The sequence below is a fragment of the Atractosteus spatula genome, chromosome 2, assembly GCF_055471065.1.
Source record: "Atractosteus spatula isolate fAtrSpa1 chromosome 2, fAtrSpa1.hap1, whole genome shotgun sequence".
Lineage (NCBI taxonomy): Eukaryota > Metazoa > Chordata > Actinopteri > Semionotiformes > Lepisosteidae > Atractosteus > Atractosteus spatula.
Window position 1 is genome coordinate 25036891 of NC_142707.1, and position 25388 is coordinate 25062278.

Sequence of the window (25388 nt, forward strand, 5' to 3'; positions counted from 1 at the left end):
GGAGATGCTTCATATTGCTTGACTAATTTTAAAAACTAAGTTATAAATGCAGACGCTCCCTCGGTGCGCTGCTCTGGTGCGCCGGCTCTTACACAGTGCCTGTCTGCCATAAGCGTTACAATATACATACCCAACACTGCTTGTACCCATCTGTCATGCAAATAAAACACCTTGAACTGAATTGAATTGAGGGGAGAGGGGGGGAATACTAAAGCCAATACTGGCTCAATACCCTCAATGGGCTTTGACGTGCTAATGCGTTGGTTTAACAGTCCAGGTGTGGCAGGCTTCCAATGTCAACTCGACTCGATTGGAAGACAATGAACGTATTTTAGCCCTAAATGAATTAATAGCAAACATGGTTTACATAAAATACATTTTTCCAAGAAAGTTTATAATAATACGATCTATAGTTGAAATCTGAGCCTACTTTAAAAATAAAGGAAAAGCATTTTCAGAGAGCAATCACGCTGTGTTTATGTAGAAAAAGCGATTAGGTTTATGAGCAATCTAATTACCTATTCGCTTAAAACGCTATATAAAATAAAGTTTATTTAGAGATGAATGATCAGTGTCGCAGTTTAAATAATGGGAGTCAGGAAACTAACACACAGCGCCACTGGATTTAATAACGCAATAAAAACGCTATAAAATAATGTGACTAGGCACAGAAAAAGTTTACAGCACAGTACAATAATAAATGCTGACCATGACTTTAGAAGCATAAATTACCTTACACTCAATTTAAACACAAGCTGTCTTTCTGTATGAACCTCTAAGCTGGTTCATACAGAAAATGTAGAAATGCATTAGCCTGATTATGATTAAAAAACACATAATTAAACACGCGTTTGCGATTTAAATCAGAACACGATTTAAATCAATATAAATGTTTATATTGTAACACATACTGTCCAGCCTCCATTTCTCTATAAAAATTTACTCTGTTGCACACACACAATAGAAGCAGGAACCGCTGTCAGAAGGGAAGATATGTTCAAAATATCGCAAATATCGATCATGTTGCGATATTTTGAAATATAAAAGTCAATTGATTGTCCATAATATCGCTATTCTATTTTTTCCGGCACTAGCTGGATTCGAACACACAACCTGCCAGTTGGTAATCACGCACCGACACCTTGTCGGCTACAAGACAGCTTGCATGAACAGGCAGGCGAAACAGCCCTACACAGCCCTGTCGCAGCACACGAATACCGTTATTAAATTCTTTAGATACGCGATTCCATATTATATTCCCTTTTAATCAAATTCTAAAAGTATGCTTGTTGACTCCGGTATCACGTTAGTTAAAGACTTAAAATGTTTAGGGAGAAATGAAATACTGGTGTGTATTTTTTTCTTTAAAGTACCAAGACCAGCTATATACTGTATGTTTATGTTCCAAAATTAATATCGTTTATGGCCTTCACACGCGTTACAGTATGCTCCTATTCTTTTTATGCTCAGCTACTAAGATTTCCCTTCAGTGGTAAAATTCAATATCTACAACAGGCACAGCAAAGACGTTTACTGTAAGTCTTTCTACGACAGACCAACGGACCACGAGTGCCCCTGTTGGTCAACCAATCACGTACTGCGGTGCCACGCGTCATCTTGCGTCACACTGAGCGACGCCACCTGCGGTACGTGTCTGTAACGCGCACTTTGAATGGCTGCATCTGTATGATTATTATTGCAAGAAGTGTAAGGACTGGACAGGGGGTAGTTCAAGGTGTTTAAGCTCACTGAAAAAAAAGAGCACCTGATCCTATACCTTTATCAGCTGACTTGTGACAATTAAAATGTTGATGATGCAGAAACACTTTTAAATAGAGCTGCACACACACAATCTCATTAGTTTTATTTTGCTTTGAAAATACAGTTTTCTATCATAAATTAGGCCTGACAGCACAGCCTTCTTCCTAGTTTGTCTAAAATATGTAAGGGTTGCTTTCACAAAAGGGATTAAGTTGAAAGTCAGCTTTTCAGCACAACCAGTGCATCTTGGCAAATCACATTGCTTTATCAATATCTGTTAGTAATCACAGACCTATGATCTGAAGATAAAATAATACCTTTTGATTAAAAAATGAATCACTGTTTAAAATTCCTTGTATGTACTTGAAGAAAATGTTGGTAAACCTGAAGTAAACATGCCACACAGTTTTAAATATTTTTAGTTTTGAATATAAAATATTTGGTTCTTAGTATGACAGTTTTAGTATGACAAGTTTTTAGGCTGTCCAATATTTGGCAAGTTCTATTCTAGAACTTCTATTCTTTAATTCTCTAGTTCTATTATAAATTCATATATAATACATTTATGTGAAATGACATAAACACATTAGACCTGTGTTACTCATTGCGCGGCGAGCCGCAAGACCTTAATTGGCGGCTCCTGTCCGTCAACAGTCTATAACCAAATATTGCATCAAACACAGCGCAGTTTGTGAAAAAGTTTTTTTTTAACCAGCCAATATATTCGGCACAACATGTTTCTTACCCAGAAGGTGGCAGCATATGAAAACTATATTACGAATTCCATAACACCCTATGGTGGAGAGCAAATACTGCTTCTCTTTGTTTGGCGGGGTTTCATATTTAGCAGTGTTCTCTACCAAGGAAAACCATGGGTCGATTTGTGATAAAACAAAAACACAAAAATGACAGAAATGAGCAGACCAGTGAAATCGCTTCTGTATGTACTGCACAACCATTGAATCAACATGCAAATGAAAATGATGAGGAAGAGCAAGGGAAACAGGAAGGTATGCTACATTGTGCTTCATTGTTTCAAGAGCACTGAATCACCGACAGTTCCGCCAGCTGTTGGAATATGAGACAGAGTGCAGCGATTTGATGATGCACAACGAAGTGAGATGGTTATCTTGCAGCAGAGTACTCGAACTCTTTCTGAGCCTCCTCCCAGAAATACGAAACTTTCTTGACAGCAAAGGGAAAAGCGAACCAGAGTTGAAAAACCCAGAGTGGATTCTCAAACTGGCCCTTTTGACTGACATTACACTTCACCTGAACACTCTGAATCTCTGCCTCCGAGGAAGAGAGCAATTGTATACATTTTACAAAGAACTCATTCTCATTTATTTATAGCATAAATAAATGTATGCTATATGACTCAATATTTAAAACTTTGTGGCATGTTAACTTCCTAACAGCAAACTCATTCACTTTCCAAAACTGAGAGCTGTGACTATAGATAACCCTGAACTGCTGTAGTACTTCAACACAGTGCATTTGTAGAAGTGTTGGAGGAACTGAGGGAAGAACTTGAATCCAGATTCCAGGATGTAAAGGAGTACAAGGAATGTTTCAATTTTATTGCGATCAGCTGGTCCCGCGTGTAGACAATGCTTCTGTGGCTATCAGCATTGCAACTCGATAGCCACAGAGGTCCAAGTATCAGAAAAAACAAGAAAAAGTTTCTCTTATTATATGCCAATGCTAAGGATGCATATAGTTCCACAGCCCTTCCCCCCCTTGGCAGATCAGATCACAACCTTGTCTTGCTTACACCACTGTACACGCCTATTGTCCAGCGCCAACCTGTGACCATGAGGACTGTGAGGAGATGGTCTCAGGAGGCTATGGAGGATCTACGTGGTGCTTTGGAGGCCACCGACTGGGATGTGCTGTGCGAACCACATGGGGACGACATAGACAGTATGGTGGACTGTGTCACTGACTATATTAACTTCTGCGTAGATAACACCATCCCCACCAAAGACGTACACTGCTTTTCCAATAACAAACCCTGGATCACCAGCGACCTGAAGGCTCTTCTGAATGACAAGAAGAGAGCCTTTAGGAGGGGAGATAAGGAAGAGGTCAAGCGTGTACAGAGGGAGCTAAAGCAGAAGTTAAGAGAGAGCAAGGACGCATACAGAAAGAAGATAGAGGACAAGCTGCAAAGGAATAGGGTGAGAGATGTATGGAGCAGCATGAGAGAGATCACTGGCTTCAAACAGGCTGGGGGTGCAACAGAAGGGAACCTGGAGATGGCCAACGAGTTGAACCAGTTCTTTAACAGGTTTGATTCTGGGTCCTCTGTGGCGCAACACCCATCCCCCCACTGCCACACGCTCCCTAACCCTTCACAGCTGCGACTGCCCAATACCTCCTCCATCCCCCCACAAACATGGCCGCCTACAGCCACAACCCCCGACGGCTACTCACCCACCCATCCCCCACAGCTGCCACTCTCCAACACCTCCGCCATTAACACCTGCAGCACTGAAAGCAGTATGAGCACCATCCCCCAGGCCAGGCTGACCATCACAGCTGACCAGGTGAAGAAGGAGCTGAAGAGGCTGCACGAGGGTAAGGCCACAGGACCAGATAACATCTGCCCCAGAGTTCTGAGGGCCTGTGCTGATCAGCTGAGCGGAGTGCTCCAGCGACTGTTCAACCTGAGCCTGCGCTTGGAAAGAGTCCCGGTGCTCTGGAAGACATCATGCCTGGTCCCGGTACCAAAGAAAGGGCGCCCCTCTGTCCTCAACGACTACAGACCAGTTGCACTGACTTCTCACATCATGAAGACACTGGAGAGGCTGGTCTTATCCCACCTGAGACCCCTGGTCAGCTCATCACTGGACACCCTACAGTTTGCCTACCAGCCCAGTGTTGGTGTGGAGGATGCGATCATCTACATGCTGCAAGGGGCCTACTCACACCTGGACAGGGCTGGCAACACTGTAAGGATCATGTTTTTCGACTTCTCCAGTGCCTTCAATACCATCCAGCCCTTACTTCTAAGGAGGAAGCTGGAGGAGATGCAAGTCGATGCCTCCACGACCTCGTGGATCACTGACTACCTGACAGGCAGACCACAGTCTGTGAGACTTCAGAACTGTGTGTCTGAACAGGTAGTGAGTAACACAGGGGCACCTCAAGGGACAGTTCTTTCTCCATTCCTCTTCACCCTCTATACTTCGGACTTTAAGTACAACTCAAAGTCATGCCACCTGCAGAAGTTCTCAGATGACTCTGCAATTGTGGGATGTATCAAGGGTGAGCAGGAGGAGGAGTACAGAGGACTGGTCAGCAGCTTTGTGGAGTGGTGTGGGGTGAACCACTTGGAACTGAATGTGACGAAGACAAAGGAACTGGTGGTAGATTTCAGGAGGAAAAAGGTCAAACCTACTCCTGTCTACATCCATGGGAGTGGCGTGGAGATGGTGGACTCGTACAAGTACCTGGGAGTGCACATCGACGATAGACTGGAATGGTCTAAGAACATCGAGGCCATCTATAAGAAGGGACAGAGCCGACTCTACTTCTTGAGGAGGCTCAGGTCCTTCAATGTGTGTAGTAAGATGCTACACATGTTCTATCAGTCGGTGGTAGCGAGTGCCATTTTCTACGCAGTGGTGTGCTGGGGCTCTGGGATTAGAGCAGTAGATTCCAAAAGGCTGAACAAGCTCATCAGGAGAGCAAGCTCTGTCATTGGGTTTGACCTGGACTCCTTGGAGGTAGTGGCTGAGAGGAGAATGAGGTCCAAACTAGAGGCCATCATGGACAACTTCTCCCATCCCCCCTTTGACAGGCTGGCAGGAATGAAGAGCACGTTCAGCAATAGACTGATTCATCCACGGTGCGACAGGGAGCGCTACAGGAGGTCATTCTTGCCGTCTGCCATAAGACTGTACAACGCATCCACCTTGCGTCTTGGCAGAGGCAACATCGACAGTGACCTGTTTCTGGACTAAACGCATCTACACATCTACTGCTACATCTGTTCTCTTTCTTTTTCTTTTTCTTTTTCCCGTTTACAACCACTTTTTGTGCAATATATGCCAGGGACCTGTGCAATACATTTATATTTATATCTATAGTCACATCTATATTTATATTCATATGTGTGATATGAGTGTGATACGATTTTCTGTGTACTGTTCTGTTCTAGTTTGTTCTTGTGCGTCCGGACTGTGAGTAACTCTTGTATTGTATTGTATGTATTGTACTATTATTATATAATTCGTTACACTGTGGCTGTGTTGTGTGTGTTAAGCTGCTGTTGCACTGCAATTTCCCTCACGGGATCAATAAAGTATCTATCTATCTATCTATCTATCTATCTATCTATCTATCTATCTATCTATCTATCTATCTATAACCCCTTCAATGTGACTGTTACCTCTCTGATCCCAGTCATTAACACAGCTCTGCCCTGCTGACTGTGCTGCATTTGAAAGTGAAGTAGTTGAGTTACAGACGAATTACATCCTGAAACAGGTGTTGGCCACTTCTGGAACATGAAGTCTGATAGTCTGAGGCAGACTATCCTACTGTGAAACAGTGTGTGCAAAAGGTAATATCCTTTTTTTTCAGCACATATACATGTGAATCGACATTTTCCACAATAAATATGGTGAAAAGGAAACACAGAAACAGACTGACCAATGAGCACCTGGACTGTCTTACAAAGATTGCCACAACAAGCTACAAATACAACATTAAGAATGTCAAACAGATGCTTACACACTTCCATTCATCTCTCCATTAAGGTAGGCCTGTTTTCATTTGTACTGCTGTATTTGTTTGAGTGCTTCATAATATTGATGTACTGCATTGTAATAGACCTATATCAGTCAAACACTGAGTGGCATGGAAAAAACTTTTACCTTAATTTCTGGATTACTTAGCCCCTCACAGCCCTGAGTGCCACAGAGTGTGTGTGAGGATGACTATGATCTTGGTAGACTAGGGGATCTTACCTGAACACATGGGACAGCAGCTCCCCTCCACATTAATGGGCTCAACACAAGGCAGGGCTGGACAACTAACTGTAGAGCACAGAGTTTGTCCCTGCAGGCAGTAGCAGTGAGTGCAGCTGTCAATGTCCCACCTTTCCTCATCTGCATAGGTCTTCCCGTTGAAGTGGCAAACTGCTTTCTTTGGAGTTGTGTCCTCTGAAAAAGACAAACATGAGAAGGTTCTGTGAAAAAGCTCCAATACAGATATTGAGAAAAATGTAATCATCGCACTATAAGATAAGATAAGATAAGAAAAGATCACTTTATTAGCCATTTACAATTTCTTGCATTAGGAATTTGTCTTTTTGCATACCCCAGCTTGCTCTCCATGAGACACAGACACACAGACAGGGAGAGAAGCTTGGGGTCAGAGCGAAGGGTCAGCCATTGTACAGTGCCCCTGGAGTAGCTGGGGTTAAGTGCCTTGCTCAGGGGCCCAACGGAGTAGGATTCCTCTGCCGGCCGCAGGATTTGAACCGGCCACATGAATCACAAAACCTTCTTCTGGTTTCATGAAGGAATATAATTCAGTGAAAGAACATAAGAATGAATTATTTTCACTTAAATCTTTTGATGATTAGTTGGAGTTTATTTGACACTGTTAAATTTTGTTCTAGCACTAAACCTTTGAAAGCCTATGCTAGACTCCTTGGTTGTGTAATATTCCTTTTGCATTAAATAAAGAAAACAAAAAATAATATAACCTCACAATATTTAACATTTATTAAATTGTTTTACATAAAATTCCCACCTCTACCACTGACTCATCGTGTGACACGTTTTAGATTAGTCATAAGATGGATTACATTTTGTAAGTCACGTTTCATTAGTAGTTTTTTATTGTATTTTTACACCCTAGTGTGTTTAAGTTATTTTAAAATAAATTTATGCTATATGGAAATGAAAATGATGAGGAAGAAGGAGGGAAACAGGAAGGTATGCTACATTGTGCTTCATTGTTTCAAGAGCACTGAATCACCGACAGTTCCGCCAGCTGTTGGAATATGAGACAGAGTACACATGATTTGATTTGATGCACAACAAAGTGAGATGGTTATCTTGCAGCAGAGTACTCGAACTCTTTCTGAGCCTCCTCCCAGAAATACGAAACTTTCTTGACAGCAAAGGGAAAAGCGAGCCAGAGTTGAAAAACCCAGAGTGGATTCTCAAACTGGCCCTTTTGACTGACATTACACTTCACCTGAACACTCTGAATCTCTGCCTCCGAGGAAGAGAGAAATTGTACACATTTGACAAAGAACTCATTCTCATTTATTTATAGCATAAATAAATGTATGCTGTATGACTCAATATTTAAAACTTTGTGGCATGTTAACTTCCTAATAGCATTCTCTTCCAGAGGTCTTTTCTTAACCCTGAGATTGTTCAAATTACAACTTTTGATTAATTATTAAAATAGACCTTCTGGCTCAGGCTAAAAACTAAATTCACTAAAAGTGAGTTTTTGGAGTATCTGTGAGAGCTATTTATTTCATTTATACATGTGAAAGAATCACAGGATATAAAATACATGTACTATAGTAATGAATATCTTAATTGTTTGCACTAAAGACACAGGAGAGCAATTTAATGATTAAATGTATTTTAATAAAACACAAAGAAATGAGAACAAAATAGCCTTACATTTTCAACTCCCTCTGATTTCTGAAAACACACAAAAAGGGAATAAATTACCTTTTGATGTGATTTCATTACTATATTAGAGGCAGCCCATTAGTCACAACCTTTTCTCTCTACTGATGTCCTTGATTGCAGCAGTAACAGCTTTTATATTTTCTTTCCCACAGTATTCAGGAAGGTTCAGGAAGTGGATTTGTCCATACTTTGATTACTACTATAAAATCACAAATAAACTTGGTATATAATCCTTATTTTCAAAATGGAAGGACAAATTGTTCAAATCTGCATATGCCTAGTGCATGCTTCTCCTTCTAGAAGAAGGTTTAATGGTTTAATGGTTTTGCTTTAGCATGCACGTCTGCTGTTGACTTTGAAGCAAGGATGAATGTTATTCAGTTATAGCAGACTGTGAAGGGGAATGTAAAACTACATTGAACAGGGAATGTGCAATGTCAGTTTTAAACAGTTTTCCTATTTTAAAATAAGCATTTATGAAACAGGATGATAAGAATGCAAAACATTGTAACTAAAGAGAAATTTGGTAGCCAAAAATAAATAAAACTGATGTATAATCATTAATGTTATTAGTTTAATAATAATGATGATATATACATATCTAAAATATTATATATAGTTACAAATGGGGGCTTATGAAATCAGCATAATTAGAAGCAGGTGAATTCTTTAATCTCTGGCACAGCTTTGGTGAAAAGAGTAATAATCCAAGTACACTTCTTTAAACAAATGTTTAATAACAATGACAAGACAAACACCACACTACACACAACAAAACATACAGCACACAAGTTACTATATTTACAGTATGTATAGACAGGGTCAGAAGTCTTACATCCTACTCACCCAGAACACCCCAGACTGGTACTAATAATCCCCTCTGCTTTGAAGCTGGAAGTGTTTACTCTGCCAGGAATCACACATTTTATGTAAACTCTTTATGTAGACACTATCTCTTACACCTGTAGCTGTAATAAAATATAGCTTTAACAATAGAAACTGATGTTGCCAATGAGGGAATGGGGCTGCAGGTTACCACAGCATGTGATTCACCAGCCAAAGATAATCGACAGGTGGCACTTTTGGTGTATTAGATATTAGTGAAACGATTGCTTAATTTAATCTCTCTACAGTGCATGTTTAAATCTGCTTAATATGGAATATTATTAATATGGAATTTTACAACTAAAGGGAACTTTTAATTGCTGAACATAAAAATAACAGGAGCATAACATCTCTGAATGTCATAAACAATACATAAACAATTTTGACGTGCTTGTTCTAACTATATTAAGTTGATATAGTTTCTAAAAAGCTATAATGTTTTAAGCTTTCTATGAATACTTACTGTTGTTATTTCAGTAAAAAAATGTGTACTTTTTAGAATCTGCTTAATAGGGAAAATAATGTGGAATTGCGTTACTAAAGAAATGAATAACAATATTAACTTAAGGATCCAAATATAAAATATGTATGATAATGATTTAGACATTACACAACTTTTAGATAGTTAAAAACCACTTTTTATGTGAGAAAAACAGGTGATATTTCTACGTGATCATCTTAGAATCTTTGTGTAAGATATACGTTTTTTTTACTTTTTAATTAAACATTTTAAACACTTTAATTTTGTAAATGTAACAAGCTTTTTGTATAGAAAAAAATCACGTCTTTCCGTGGTGTATAGCAGATCAGCGGTCGCTGAGACAATAGCACACCAGCACTGAGCTCAATCAGAAAAGCCTGGAGCGTTTATGGCACCGAGCGCATCTGCCTTTAAAACTTAGTTTTTAAAATTGATCAATCAACGTAAATAATTTATTTTAACTTCTAGTCTTTTAATTATTATTGAACATAGCTTTTGTCCAGTTGGTTTTATTTTTGAAACTGTCATTTAACAAAAGAGGAGCTTATTGGATTTCCAAATGACATTAAATGTGGAAAGTTTACACATTTTAATAATTTTTAATTTTTCATAAAGTTTAGTTTAATCTATATAAATACTATTTCTGAATGTTATGTCACACTTAATTCAATATTTCATATACATCTAAATGCAAAAGTCAGGTGTTAGCATAAACTGTTCGTAATCAATAATTAATATTAAAATGTGCACTGTAATAAATTGTAGCACTTCTTCCACATATTCCACAAAAATATTCATTTACAAAACTTTGTTCAAATATACATGAAATCTGACTATAAGAAAATAAATAAAATACAAACTTATAAAATAAAAAAAGGAAATTTATTTAATATTTTCATAACTAAACAATCAACAATAAATAACAATGTTTAACAATGTAACTGTTTATATGAATTAAATGTATTACCTAAAGAATAGGGTGGCACGGTGGTTAGCATGCTTTTTGTATCTCACAGTACAGTACAGTAGAACCAGATGTGGCTTTCAAAATTAAATTATAACCGCAAATCTTTGAACTACAAAGATGACTATCTATCCATCCATTTCTAATGGTTGCACAAAGGTTAGCATTGTTATCTTACAGTGCCGGGGCCCTAGGTTCAATTCCTGGGATTATGTACGTGTGGAGTTTGCACGTTCTCTGCAGGTTCACATGGGTTTCCTCAGTAATCTCATTTCCTCTAGCAGTCCAAACATAGTGGTAGGTTAATTGGCTTCTGGATAAATGAGTGTGTGTGTGTTTGTGTCTGTGTGTCTGCACAGTGATGGACAGGTGTTACGTCTAGGGAGTATCCTGCCTTATGCCTGTTATTTGCTGGGATAGGCTCCAGCTGCCCTGTACTGGATACACAGTGATAGACACCCACTATGAGATGGAAACAGTTACTCACTGAGGATACATTTTAAATTGCTGGCTTAGGGAAACAGCCTTTCCACCGTTCTGGCACATCAGTATCCATTGCTTGTTTGTTATTTTAACAAATTGTCTCTAAATATAAACATCTTAAGATGCTGGCTCCATGGATTAGCATCAGCTACTGTAAATTTGCCTATTTCTTCTATGTGCCTCTAACAAACAGTTCAATGCTAGCAACTACACAAAATCTAAAATACATTTATGTTTCACACATTTTGATAAAGCACCAGCAGCCATATCACCCTGCAGCTCTCAACTGGCTACCCATTGAAGCTAAGCAGGGTTAATCTTGGTCAGTGCCTGGATGGTACACCTCCTGGAAAACTATGGTTGCTGCTGGAAGTGGTGTTAGTGGGACCAGCATGGGGCACCCACCCTGCGGTCTGTGTGCGTCCTAATGCCGCAATATAGTGGTAGGGACACTATACTGTAGTGGGTGCCGTCTTTCAGATGAAATGTTAACCTAGGTCCTGACTCTCAGTGGTCATTAAAGATCCCAGGTCATTTCTCAATAAGAGTAGGGAGTTGTCTAGTGTGCTGATTATTTTGACAATTGAATCCTAATAGCCAAAGAAGCACCACGTGAATTACTGTTACAATTAGTAAATTGTCCTAGTAAATTCACAGAACTCCAACAACTATGCATACTTTGTATTTTTTATATTTAGCTACCATTTCCATTTGCACATTAGGTATATATTGAAGTTCAGGTGGGTATCTACGTCAGCATACGTAGGCTGCAAAGGAACAAGTAAGCAGGGGAGAGGCAGAGAGGCAACTCAGGTGGTGTGAAGTGGGGAGAGGTGAAGAGAGGGGTGAACATGTTCTCTGAATCTATGTTGGGGAAACCGGAAGGAGACTAGGAGACCACTTCAGAGAACATGTTAGGGCTATGAAGATTAAAGATTTCTCCAAGCCCACAGTTTCTCATTTGACATCAGACAGCCATGATCACACTGATCTCTCTGTCCACCTCAGAGAAAGGTATCTTAAGTCCCATAGCATAAAGACATCAGAAACAAAAATTATCCTAAAACTTAGTTCACACCTTCCTCTTTCTCTAAAAAATAAAATAAAATAAAAATGTAAATCGACATGATCAGCAGTGTCAACACATTCAAATAAATTACAAGTGTTCTCAAGTAAGCTTCTCAGTGCCAATGCTCACATTAAGGTAGGACGTTCTTTTTTCTAATGGGGAAGATTACTTGTTCACTGTAGCATGAGTCACTTGCTTTTATTTGCTGTCATTTTAGTGATGGATATCGCTCGTTATTGTACAGATGTGCACACAGTCTGTTTTTCCTATATCAGAGCTTCAAATTCACACTGGTAGATAGCACTGGACTGGCAAATGAAAAAGTAGATCTTGTATTAAAAATGGTTTGGCACCCCTGGTATAGAGGTATGTTATAACCTTTTCTTCTCAATCAGTACTGCCATTGGAACTGTTGCAATTGGAATTGTTTTTAAATTATGCATCCATAATTATCCCTTTCAATGCAGGACCCCAGGAGTGCAGGAGAACTGAACTCTGTTTTGTTTTTTACTGTATTATTTGCATTCACCCTTAAATATAGTATGTTTTTAAAAACAATACTATATGTAAATTGTTTTTAATGAAAAACTAAAATAAAATTACCTGTTTCATAATAACTTTTTACTTAAAATGTTATTAAGACAAATATAGATTATTTTAATCTGCAAGTAAAACTGAAAAAAAAATACATTAATAATAGTTTCCTACAGTTATATAGCACCTTTCTGGACACTCCACTCAAAATACTTTACAGGTTTTTTAAAGAGGAGTTTATCTGGCAAAAAAAATCTCTTTTGTATCAGTTTATGCACCAAATACATTTGAGGCCAAATTCTTCAGTTCTTTCACCAAATACTATCACAACTGATAATTTAATAGTAGGTATAGGTATGAACATAGTCATAAACCCATAGACTATAAATTGATAGATCATCTGATATACAGGGAAGTTCACAAGAAGAGTCACCCACCTTGCTTCAGACTTCTGTCTGATTTAGGTCTACATGACTCTCTTTAATTGTCAGATCATGACATTTTTTTAGCTAATTTTTTCATCCTCTAACATCCTATTTCAATTTTAGCTCAATGATTAATTGCGCATCTGTAGAGAATACACAAATTCTCTGAGATGTCTGAGTGAAATATCTTATTAGAAATACTATACTGATTGCCTCCAAACTTATTAAGTCCCATCTGACTGAAATCAAGGACTTGGAATCTAAACTAGCTCTTTGTGAACCCACTCTAAGAAAACTACTACTCTGAGACAATTGTGCACACACTGAGACAATTGCTTGTGAACCGGAAACTACAAGATAAAATATCAACTCCATTCTCAGACACTATGCAGAATTCCTTATTCATTATTCATAGGGCTAGTCATAATTACTATTTTCATGGCAGTAGACCTGAATTTCTGCTAACCTACTGGGACCAGCTGGGACTCTTATTGTTCGAGATGATACAGGTGGCCACGGAGTGAGGCTGCTTTAGTAGGAACATTAACATTGCTGTAATTTATTTAATTCTGAAAAAAGGAAAGGACCTCTCTCTATATATAAATACATATTATTATATAATATACACACGGGGAATCAGATGGGGAGTAGGACACGGCCAGCGCGGCGACGCTGGGTCATCTGCCACCGCTGTGGGGAGAGGGGGAACATCGCCCAGGAGTGCCGGGCGCTGGAGCCCTGGGGACTCCGGAGGCCGTCGGGAAATGGGAGCAGGGTGGCCTAAAGGGGGGAAGGCCGCCCTTGAGTGACGCTACCCCTGCTCTGGAAAGCCAGAAGGAGCGCTTCACCCTGTCTGCTGCTGTGGGAAGGGTTGGCCACAGCCGGGGCTTATTTCTTCCCTGCCTCATTGAGGGCAGACCCTGCCAGGCCCTCGTCGACACTGGTTCGACACCGGTTCGACCATCACCCTGCTGCGGCCTGGTGTCCTGCTGAACCCCCAGGATGGGAAACAACCAGCCTGCACCTGAGTACGGTGATGGGGCAGTACGCAGAGGTCCTTGGCAAGCGGGCCCTCACCGTGAAGTTTGGGGCTGCGAGGGTGAAACACCCCTTCTGCCTCGCCCCAGTCCGCGAGGACTGTATCCTTTGTATCCTGGGGTTGGACTGGTTGCAGCAGGTGGGTGGTTGCCTTGACTTGGGCCGGTGAGAGTTGGTGGGGCAGGGGGAACAAATCAGTTTCGCAGCAGGCGGGGCGGGAGGTGTCCGGGGCGCGCGGGCTGACCGGAGCGGGAAGCGGAGGTGGCAGCGGCGGGTGTCGCCGGGGCCTGTCGGAGCCGTGGGTGTCGGGGCGAGCGTGCCAGAGCTGATTCCCGGGACGCCCGGCCGAGCAGTTGACGGGGCGGCCGTTGGGGGGAATGCGGGGGCCAAGCGCAATGGTGAGATAAGCTCGCCCCTCACCCCAAGTCCGTGAAGGCACTCTGCACACTGTGGGAGGCCTTGGAGGTGAGGGACGGGGTGCTGTGCCGGGGGTGGTGGGTGCTCTCCAGCGGCGAGGTCAAGTGGCAGTTTGTGGTGCCCCGGTCGCTCCGCGGGGCAGTTCTCCAAGCAGTGTATGGCCAGCCGGAGGCCACCAAGCAGTGACCTCGCCGCTGGAGGGCACCTGCCACCCCCGGCGCAGCACCCTTCTGAAGCGGTGCCATAATCTCTGGTATACGCACACCCCAGAAATTTGACTTTTTACTGTGTGATAAATTTCAAAGACTACTTCTTAGCGTAGATAAGAAAGCATAGATAAAAAAGCTTGGATTCTCATGTATCTGATACACATATCTTTTTCTGTTGTCTTTGTTGTGGTCTTGAGGATCCTTGTGATATTTTGAGCTCTGGTTGAATGATAAGTGTCGCAGTTTAAATCATTTTCGTTGTTAGAAATTATGAAACGCTCTGTTAAAAGCAAGGGAGGTTTTATGTCTGTTATAGTAAAAGAAAATGCCTGATGAACTAGGGATTGGACAGTTTTTCAGTGCTTGTACAATCGATGGAAATGTTCAAATAAATGTGCTAAAGAAATAAACAAAAAAAGTTATTTATTCCTTTATCATATTGGCTAGCTAATGTCCTGTCCTTGTTAGTTAGATCAACGAAATGCTGTGGTGTTACTTTTTGTCAATGAAAAAATAAAGTCTTTTTGTTTAAAATGACGGTTAGAAAGAATGTGGACCAGCGTAATACTTTGAGTTTATAGCTTGTCCAAGGTCATTTATTATTAATACTATTAGTAATATCTTCAGTAAAGGCTTTGTGCATAAAATATTTCTGCATAATTAAAATATTTATGATAAAGGTAGGTTGTGTACTTTTGCCCAACTGAGCAATCTTGCTTTCATAAAATATGCCAACTTTTTAATGACTGATGATTAACATGCTGTAATACACAATTTAAATTTAAAAGCTCAAATGCTGTACATGAGAGGTTAAGCTTTATTGGCTCCTCCTGGCGGTTTTACAAGGTGATTCCGGATACTATTAACATGATCTCATTTACATATGGTAATTTCCGGTATGATGTCAAATGACACATTACACCACATCATACCGTTTTGAATGGCTGCATCTGTATATTGTGTGTTTCTGTACTGCTCATTGACAATTATTAACCCACATCTTACCTAGGTATACCAAGGTAAGCTTTAAAATGGTTTCTGATCAAAGGACCCCCACATCTCAACAAACATCCTCTCTGTTTTGAAGCTAGAAGTATTTACTCTGTCAAGTGTCACAAACTTGATAAAAAATCTAAGAGACACTTCTCAGTCACCTAAAGCTGTGACAATATATTAAAATAATATAGAAGTATCCAGATGATTTTTCTATGAAATTATTACACAGTGTTTCACACAGATGTGCTAGTCTTTTTTTCCATCCCTCTCCTCTTCCACTCCTGATGAAACTAACCCAAGGTTCATTTGCATATGAATTAACACTGTAAATGTTTACGGTGAGACCATATTGTAATGTATTTGTTCTGTTATAAATTATCAGTTAATATACAGAAATGTTAGAATGAAGCCTTTGTAAGCTAATCTGAGTTAGTTCACTGCCACAGGCTACTTCAACTATTCTTTTGTTCTTTGACACCAAAATAGAACATTGGGAAAACTGAATTTTGGTGTCATCTCATATCTCATGCTTTTTCAGTTCTGTAAAATAAACCATTCAAATAAGATTGTGTATGTGGACTGGACATCACTTTATCAATGCTCCTGCAGGTTTGGTTTTCTTTCAAACTAATAATGTTATGGCAACAATTCCAACATTTTTCCACTTATAGCACTCTTTGGAAAAAATGATTAAATCTCACCACACATCACTTTCTCAGAAGCCAAAACTAAATGAAAACATAATGTTAACTGTCCTATTCATGATGTGATCAAGAAAAGCCGACATTCTAAATACCATTTTTGAGGTACAGTTAATTGAAATGCATTTTAATAATGATTTTTTTATTTTTTAAAGTGATATTAATTAGTTTTACATTTGTACAAATAGTTTATTTTTTAATTTTTTATATGCAGACTTGACCTCAGCTAACAGCACACAAGTGTGCAGCGGCACAGTGATAGGGAAATTTAAGTCAGGTTCAAGAGAAATGAAGAAGTAAGTAGTCCTTTGTAGAAGTGAAGAGAAAGCCTGTTATGAATGCTGGGTCAGCCTCCCGTGGACAGTGTAGTTAAGACCCTATGCAAGGCGGTTAATTCAAAAAAGAACCCGAAACGCACTTCAGGGAAGATAAATGAGTCTGTGCAAAAGGGAAGGCTTGGTATTCAAAAGCAACCAAATCCATGCGGGTCTAAAGGGAATCAGGAAACAAGTCTATAGGTCCACTGCTGGGAATTCCATACGGAGACGAACATAGATGCAAACACACGAAGAACAAGAATCCAAGAAATACTGGGCTTCACTCCATGCCTCAGGTCAGGTTAGCTACAACAGGCCTATGCCCTCAAGCTTCCCCTGAAGCCCGGTAGTAGGCGGGCCTTCAGGCAACCATATTCCAAAGCTGAGCCTTGAAGGCAGAAGGACGTAAACGTAAATAGGGAGAAGAAAACCTGACGCACCAGGAAATAACACAGGTAATAATGAAAAGAATTGTCAAGAGAGGGTTAGAGCACACTCTGGAGGAGGGGATGCTGACCATGACAAAGCCAACATCTGTGATATAAATAATAGACAGCTGATGCCAAAAAAACAACAATTGCAGTAGCCTAAAAATGAATTTATTGCAGATTTTTATATTGTTAAGATCTAGAAAATAAAATCAGTGCCTATAATATTTGAAATAATTACAGTCAATAAGTCATTGTTTCTAGTATTTGACTAATTTATGGTAAATGATGTTGAACCCCCCAATTTAACCTTTTGTGAAGGCATAGATGAAACTGAAGCCATGTCTCATAAATTACTTTCAGTTTATTTCTACAAAACAGAAACACTATCGAATACTTTTGTTTTTGCATATTGCTACAGGTCTGATTTAATGAGGGCTATAGAACAAATTCAACCCAACCAAAATTAAAATTTTATACAAACTGTCTTTTCTCTTTAATGGACAACTGAAAACGGGAAAACAACCTTTTTTATTTGCTGTAAAAGTCAGTGGTCTTTCCTTAAGCAAAATGCTCATACAATATTGATTTTGATTTCCAGATTATTTTGGGTGATTATTAATGGTTTATATAGTGACAGGTACTGTCGATTCTAATACCTATTAATATATAAAATAATAAAGGAAATATAAAATTTAAAAAGCAGCTTGATATTTCTAAAATATACCGGCATTTCTTTCTAATAAGGATTACAGGCAAAATCATTGATTTAAACAAGAAAATTGTTAAATTGCCATTAATGTACCCTAAATTAGAATTATTAGCAAATAACGGCTTAATTTAATTTACTTCAGATTTTAGTAAAGTGTGTATTTCTATTAAACTCATTAAGAAAAAGTTATCCAAGATGTAGCGCTTTAGCATTAAATGAAGATTATCCTTGTAGTGTGTCCAGTAATATTTTAGATATAATTTCTAACTAAATTACATGTTAAACATTTTTTTTCTTGAACTTTTTCAGACTGGAAGACATTTAAAGCATTATTTAAAAGGCATTTAAAAATGTTCAGGTGGGGAACTGCGTTAGCATGCGTAGGCTGCAAAGGAACAAGTCATAGGTTTATTCCATGGGGAAAAGGGAAGAAAGAAAACACAATGTTTCGACAAATGTCTCAAAACAGATTTGAATAATAATACTAACAGAGTGGTGAGTGGCTCTGTGGCTAAGGATCTGCGACTGTGGCTGGAATGTTGCTGGTCCTATTCCCGCTGTCAGCAGAGGAATCCTACTCTGTTGGGCCGCTGAGCAAGGCCATTAACCCCAACTGCTCCAGGGTGCCGTATTAATCGCTGACCCTGTGCTCTGACCCCAAGCTTCTCTCTCTCTCTGTGTGTCTCATGGAGAGCAAGTTGGGGTATATGAAAAGACAAATTCCTAATACAAGAAATTGTTTATGGCCAATAAAGTGATCTTATCTTACTAGGCAAGAACAATCTCACAATAACATTTCTACTTCCATTGTAATCTGGGATGGGCATTATAGATGAGGCAGCTTTACAAACCTCTGATGAGCTTAAAGCCCATTAAACAGGACTCCTTTTGTTTTTACAGATCCAGCCATTTAAAATGAGCGAAGTATGCTGCGGTAAAATGCGGTGTATGTACTGGAACATACTGCATGTTTTTTTAAATAAGTACCTTGTAAAACCGCCAGATGGAGCTAATAAAGCTTAACGTCTCATGTGTAGTATTTGAGCTGTCGCTAGAAAACGCCTTGTTTCAAATCCCGGTCAGTGCTTATGGAGAATCCTTTTCCAATTACAGAATTAAGTTGTTTTTATCATTTTAACTGTGTATTACAGCATGTTAAACATTAAACTGATTTAAAAATTAGATATATTTTATAAAAGGAAGATTGCTCAGTTGGACAAACGTACTTCCACCTTCATCATAAATATTTTAATTAAATATAAGTCTTTAATTTGGTAACTTACAGTTGGTTGTGGTTTAATATCATATAACAGTCAGCATAGTCAGCATATAACAGGACCAACACGTGTACAATCATACACTAGACTTAATTATCTTAATTATAAAGATGATATTGATCATATATTCCAAATGAACAAGTAATAGGTTTATTCCACGCTGAAAAGAGAAAAAAGAAAACACAATGTTTTGGTAGTGTTTTCTTTCTTCTCTTTTCAGCATGGAATAAACCTATTACTTGTTCCTTTGCAGCCTACGCATGCTGACGCAGCTACCCACCTGAACCACTTCATCATACAGAATATTAGTCTATCCCATAGATAACTTTTTTTTACCACTTTTTAATTACCTTTGAGTTTCGACTACTCTCTGTAGCTGCCATGGAGAAGATTATTATGACACGGCACATCAGTAGGGGTACTTCTTTAAAATTTATTAATGCGATAAATAATGCTAACTTCATCTCCAGTACTAATGTTGACGAAATCACACACAACTATAATACAGTGGTCAGACAGGCCCTCGATGAAATAGCCATGTTAAAGACTAAGGTAGTCAAAACCACTAGACACTCTAGTCTAGTACAAAACCAATGTGTGCACCTTTTCAGTGTTTTTCAATTAGTTAATGAACAAGGACTCAAGAAATTAATTATTAAGACAGTCAACCACCTGTCCACTAGATCCCATCCCACCCAACTAGTTAAAGATTCCCTCAAAGTACTGGCAGGACCTATAATTAGTATGATGAACACCTCCTTCACATCAGGTGTTGTACCTGACCAATTTTAGGTAGCGGTTGTTAGACCACTGCTTAAGAAACCAAATTTGGATCCACAAGTACTTAACAACAACTGACCTATCTCAAATTTTCCATTTTTATCTAAAATTCTTGAGAGAATAGTTGCGGCCCTACTTCAGTCTTCTCTGGATTCAAAATATACTTGAGAAATTCCAATCTGAAACTGCATTAACAAGGGTTGCAAATGATATTCTGTTAGCAAGTGACACAGGGAATGCAACAGTGCTTGTGCTCCTAGATCATAGTGCTGCTATTGACACAGATGACCATTGTATTTTGCTACACAGGCTTGAGTCTGAGGTTGGCCTATGTGGAACCGTCCTTAAGTGGTTTACAGATGCAGCCATTCAAAACGCGCGGGGTATTTCGCGGTACACCGCGGTGGGCGTGTCGCATCAAAACACAGTATCACGCAGTATCACGCAGTGTAACGCGTCATTTGACGTCATACCGGAAAGTATCCGGAATCACCTTGTAAAACCGCCAGGAGGAGCCAATAAAGCTTAACCTCTCAAATTTAACAGCATTTGAGCTTTTAAATTTAAACTGTGTATTACAGCATGTTAATCATCAGTCATTAAAAAGTTGGTATATTTTATGAAAGCAAGATTGCTCAGTTGGGCAAAAGTACACAACCTACCTTTATCATAAATATTTTAATTATGCAGAAATATTTTATGCATCAAAGCCTTTACCGAAGATATTACTAATAGTATTAATAATGAATGACTTTGGACAAGCTGTAAACTCAAAGTATTACTCTGATCCACATTCTTTCTAACCGTCATTTTAAACGAAAATACTTTTATTTTTTTCTTTGACAAACACCACAGCATTTCGTTGATCTAACTAATGAGGACAGGACATTAGCTAGCCAATATGACAAAGGAATAAATGACTTTTTTTGCTCATTTCTTTAGCACATTTGTACAAGTACTTGGAAACTGTCCAAGCCCTACTTTGTCAGGCATTTTCTATTACTATAATGGGCATAAAAACTCCCTTGCTTTTAACAGTGCGTTTCATAATTTCTAACAACGGAAATTATTTAAATTGCGACACTTATCATTCAACCAGAGCTCAAAATATCACAAGGATCCTCAAGACCACAACAAAGACAACAGAAAAAGATATGTGTATCAGATACATGAGAATCCAAGCTTTTTATCTACGCTTTCTTATCTACGCTAAGAAGTAGTCTTTAAAATTTATCACGCAGTAAAAAGTCAAATTTCTGGGGCGTCTGTATACCAGAGATTATGGTACTGCTTCAGAAGGGTGTCAGCCAGTCAGATTCCAGGACCGGAATTATCTGTTTTATAATTGAGAATATGTAATCATGTATCTAAACAAATTAATAATAATATTTAAGGATCTAAATATCTAAATCTATGTATCTAAATAGCTGGTAGTATTACTGTATTTCACTCTCTTTGTAAACACGTTTTGTTAACACCCGAATCGCAGGTGGATTCTGTTTTTTGGTCTGTTATGGTCTGTAGCTCAAATCCTGCTTAACTAAAAATTAGACACAAGAAGAGTATTATTGAATAATGTTGTGAGGCTCTGGCGAAATTTCTCTGTAAACTGGAGAGTTATAGAGGAGACAGGTTATGTATCGCTTCTTTTGACACGTAAAAAAAACACTCCAATGTTAACGCGACACGGAAGATATTGTGGTGTATTGGTCGTTAGTGAAAATATTTAATCATTTAATCTCTTTACTGTGCACATTTTAATCTGCTTAGTATTGAATATTTATATGAAATTTTACCACTAAAGGGAAATTTTAGTAGCTAAGCATAAAAAGCAGAGGAGCATAATGAAAGTCATAAAGGTCATAAACGATATTAATTTAGGAACATAAACATACTATGTAAACTGTATGTTGCTGTTATTGGTATTTTAAAGAAAAAATACACACCAATACTCCATTTCTCCCAAAACATTTTAAGCACCAAAGTCTTACGTGGTTGACCTTCTGACCATATTACTGTAATATCTGTATTGCTGTTTCAATGTATCTCACATGACTTGCCTCGGTGGCGTCACGGCTTAAGCAACCAATTTACAGTACTGTATAAGGGTGAGGTTGGGTGTTCAAATCCAGCAATTGCTATGAGTTTTCTTTTAACAGAAACACTTCTTTGAAAAACTAAAATAGCAAATATTACACTACAGTATATTGACATCTTTTATATTTCAAAATAACACGTTCGTACTGTATGTACAGTACACAGCGGTACCGTAGGTTGAACTGTAGGGCGCAAATCCACCTGAGCCCAAAAGCCCAACATATTAATGTGCATTCGCCTGGCGCTGCGTCGTTTTCATCACTCTCTGCGGGAGTGCTGGCTGTGACGAATTAAACCGGTTTCACAGGTATTTTCAAAGTAGAAGGGGGAGAGTCTTCCAGCAAAAGACACCTCCCCCCTCTCCAAAACCCCTTTTTTTTGCTTACAGTAGTAGTACTTAAGTACAGTACAGTAAGTACTTACAGTACTTACGGTAGTACTTCTCGCGTTAAGAAAGCTATGTGTTAGCATAAACTATCAGTAATCAATAATATTAAATTTAGCACTGTAATAAATTGTGCTAATAATTAAGTCTATTCTACTCTGAGAATGTAGGGGGGAGGAAGAATACCCGTGGTCTTTTCACTGATAAACTTGTATCAAGCTGTCAACAAAAACCAGCTGTCAAAAATTAAAAAAAAAAATCAATTGTGTTTCCATAATATTGCTATTTTGATATTGCTAATTGCTATTGCTACTGAGTCTCTGTGTCTACAGTACATTGTTTGTGAACAAACCGGTTTCACAGGTATTTTCAACCCCCAGCCACTTTTGTTTCATCGGTTGTTATCCTGTAAAGGGCTTGAGGAGCCACCTTTTAAGGCACTATATAAAATAAAGTTTATTATTATTATTAATATTGATCATATTTTTCCTCCCAGAACTTGTAAATTGTTGTTATTATTGTTGTTGTTATGCTGTAAAGCGCTTTGAGAAGCCTCGTCGACACCGGTTTAACCATCACACTGCTGCGGCCTGGTGCCCTGCCGGGCACCGAGGCAGCCGGACCCCCAGGGCGCTCACCGTGCACTTTGGGGCTGCGAGGGTGAAACACCCCTTCTACCTTGCCCCAGTCCGCGAGGACTGTATCTTGGGGTTGGACTGGTTGCTGCGCCCCTCTCTGTGTACAGTAGAGCCTCCTGTCCTGGCTGGTGGAGCTCATACAGCTGTGTCTGGAGAGAATCCAGGGTATAAGCAACCACACGGCTGGGCAGCTTGTTCCCCCCTCCCGCCCCTCTCTTTGTACAGTAGAGCCTCCTGTCCTGGCTGGTGGAGCTCATACAGCTGTGTCTGGAGAGAATCCAGGGTATAAGCAACCACACGGCTGGGCAGCTTGTTCCCCCCTCCCGCCCCTCTCTGTGTACAGTACAGCCTCCTGTCCTGGCTGGTGGAGCTCATACAGCTGTGTCTGGAGAGAATCCAGGGTATCAGCTTCAACCACACGGCTGGGCAGCTTGTTCCCCCCTCCGGCCCCTCTCTGTGTACAGTAGAGCCTCCTGTCCTGGCTGGACAGGAGGCTGTACTGTACACAGAGAGGGGCGGGAGGAATGCTACAGAACCCTAAACAGACAATACACACTAGCCGAATATTTGATCAAGTTATCCAGACACAGCTGTATGAGCTCCACCAGTAAAACTCAAAGTATTACGCTGGTCCACATAATTTGTAACTGTCATTTTAAATGAAAATACTTTATTTTTTCATCGACAAAAAGTAACACCACAGCATTTCGTTGATCTAACTAACAAGGATGGGACATTAGTTAGCCAATATGATAAAGGAATAACGTACTTTTTTGTTTATTTCTTTAGCACATTTATTTGAACATTTCCAACGATTGTACAAGCACTGAAAAACTGTTCAATCCCTAGTTCGTCGGGCATTTTCTTTTACTATAACAGATATAAAAACTCCCTTGCTTTTAACAGAGCGTTTCATAATTTCTAACAACGAAAATGATTTAAACAGCGACACTTTTATCATTCAACGAGAGCTCAAAATATCACAAGGATCCTCAAGAGATCAACAAAGACAACAGAAAAAGATATATGTATAAGATACTGTCCATGGGAATCCAAGCTTTTTCATCTACGTTAAGAAGTAGTCTTTAAAATTTCTTCATTACACAGTGAAGTCAAAATTCCGGGATGTGCCTATATTAGAACATATAGGACTTCTTCGAATATATGTCAGGCAATCAGACTTCAGGACGGGAATTATCCATTTTATAATGGGGAATATAGTGTAAAATCCTGGGTTCAGTAAAATGTTTCAGGCATTCATGTGAAGGACAACAGAGCTTTCACTGGCCGATTATCATTATTATCATTATTATTAATAATGATATTAATTTAAGGGTCTAAATATCTAAACATATGCATCTATATAGCAGGTAGTATCACTGTATTCCACTTTCTTTGTAAACACGGAAAAACAGATTCACAACGCGACGCTGTGTCACTGTGTAAAAAAAACGGTTTGAACACCCTCTATTGTAATAATCTAATCTAAAATAAGCTAAGAATAGGAATGTTCCTGCTGTCAGAGGGGGTGGAAAGTGCCCACGGTCATTTAATTAGTATTACAATTCGCACTGATTCCCTTGCGAAGATATGGACATAAGAATATTCGTGCGTGGTCAAAAAATGGCATTAAGCACTTAAAATTAATATGATTAATAATAGTAAACTGTAACATGCTGTAACAAGATCGGCTAAACTGGGAAGAAAATGATTTCAGAGAAAATGTTTCAGGTGTGAAGAACATAGATCTCCAATGCAATTTCAACCAAACCTGTTCCCACACACCTTGCCCCCACTATCATTAGAATATACACAAAGCACTGAAATCTGTCTGACTTCTTTTAATCCTTCTGTGCCCGGACTGCAGCAGGTAAGATGTTTTTCCAAGAAAAAAAGAGAAATTAAAAAAAGAGAAATTTCACCAGAGCCTCTTCTCTTCTTGTATCTAATTTTTAGTTTAGAAGGATTCAAGCAGGATTTTAGATGAAAGGCAGTGACCTTAATCAAGCCCAAATCATACTTGAACCCATTCAGAGCCTACATTACATTTTAGCATTTCATTCTGAGCAGAAGACCCTCACACCTGAAGAAGGCTTGCGTTTTCTCTCTTCTCTTTTAAG

The 25388-nt window shown here is 39.1% G+C and overlaps 1 protein-coding gene across 1 annotated transcript in view; it reads right to left on the bottom strand.

Annotated features, from left to right (window-relative positions):
- crim1 (cysteine rich transmembrane BMP regulator 1 (chordin-like)) overlaps positions 1-25388 on the bottom strand; it is a 610482-nt gene that overhangs the window by 47798 nt on the left and 537296 nt on the right. Inside the window, exon 14 of the mRNA XM_088928119.1 lies at positions 6738-6932. Within this exon, the coding sequence (XP_088784245.1) occupies positions 6738-6932 (195 nt within the window). The remainder of the gene's footprint in view (positions 1-6737; positions 6933-25388) is intronic.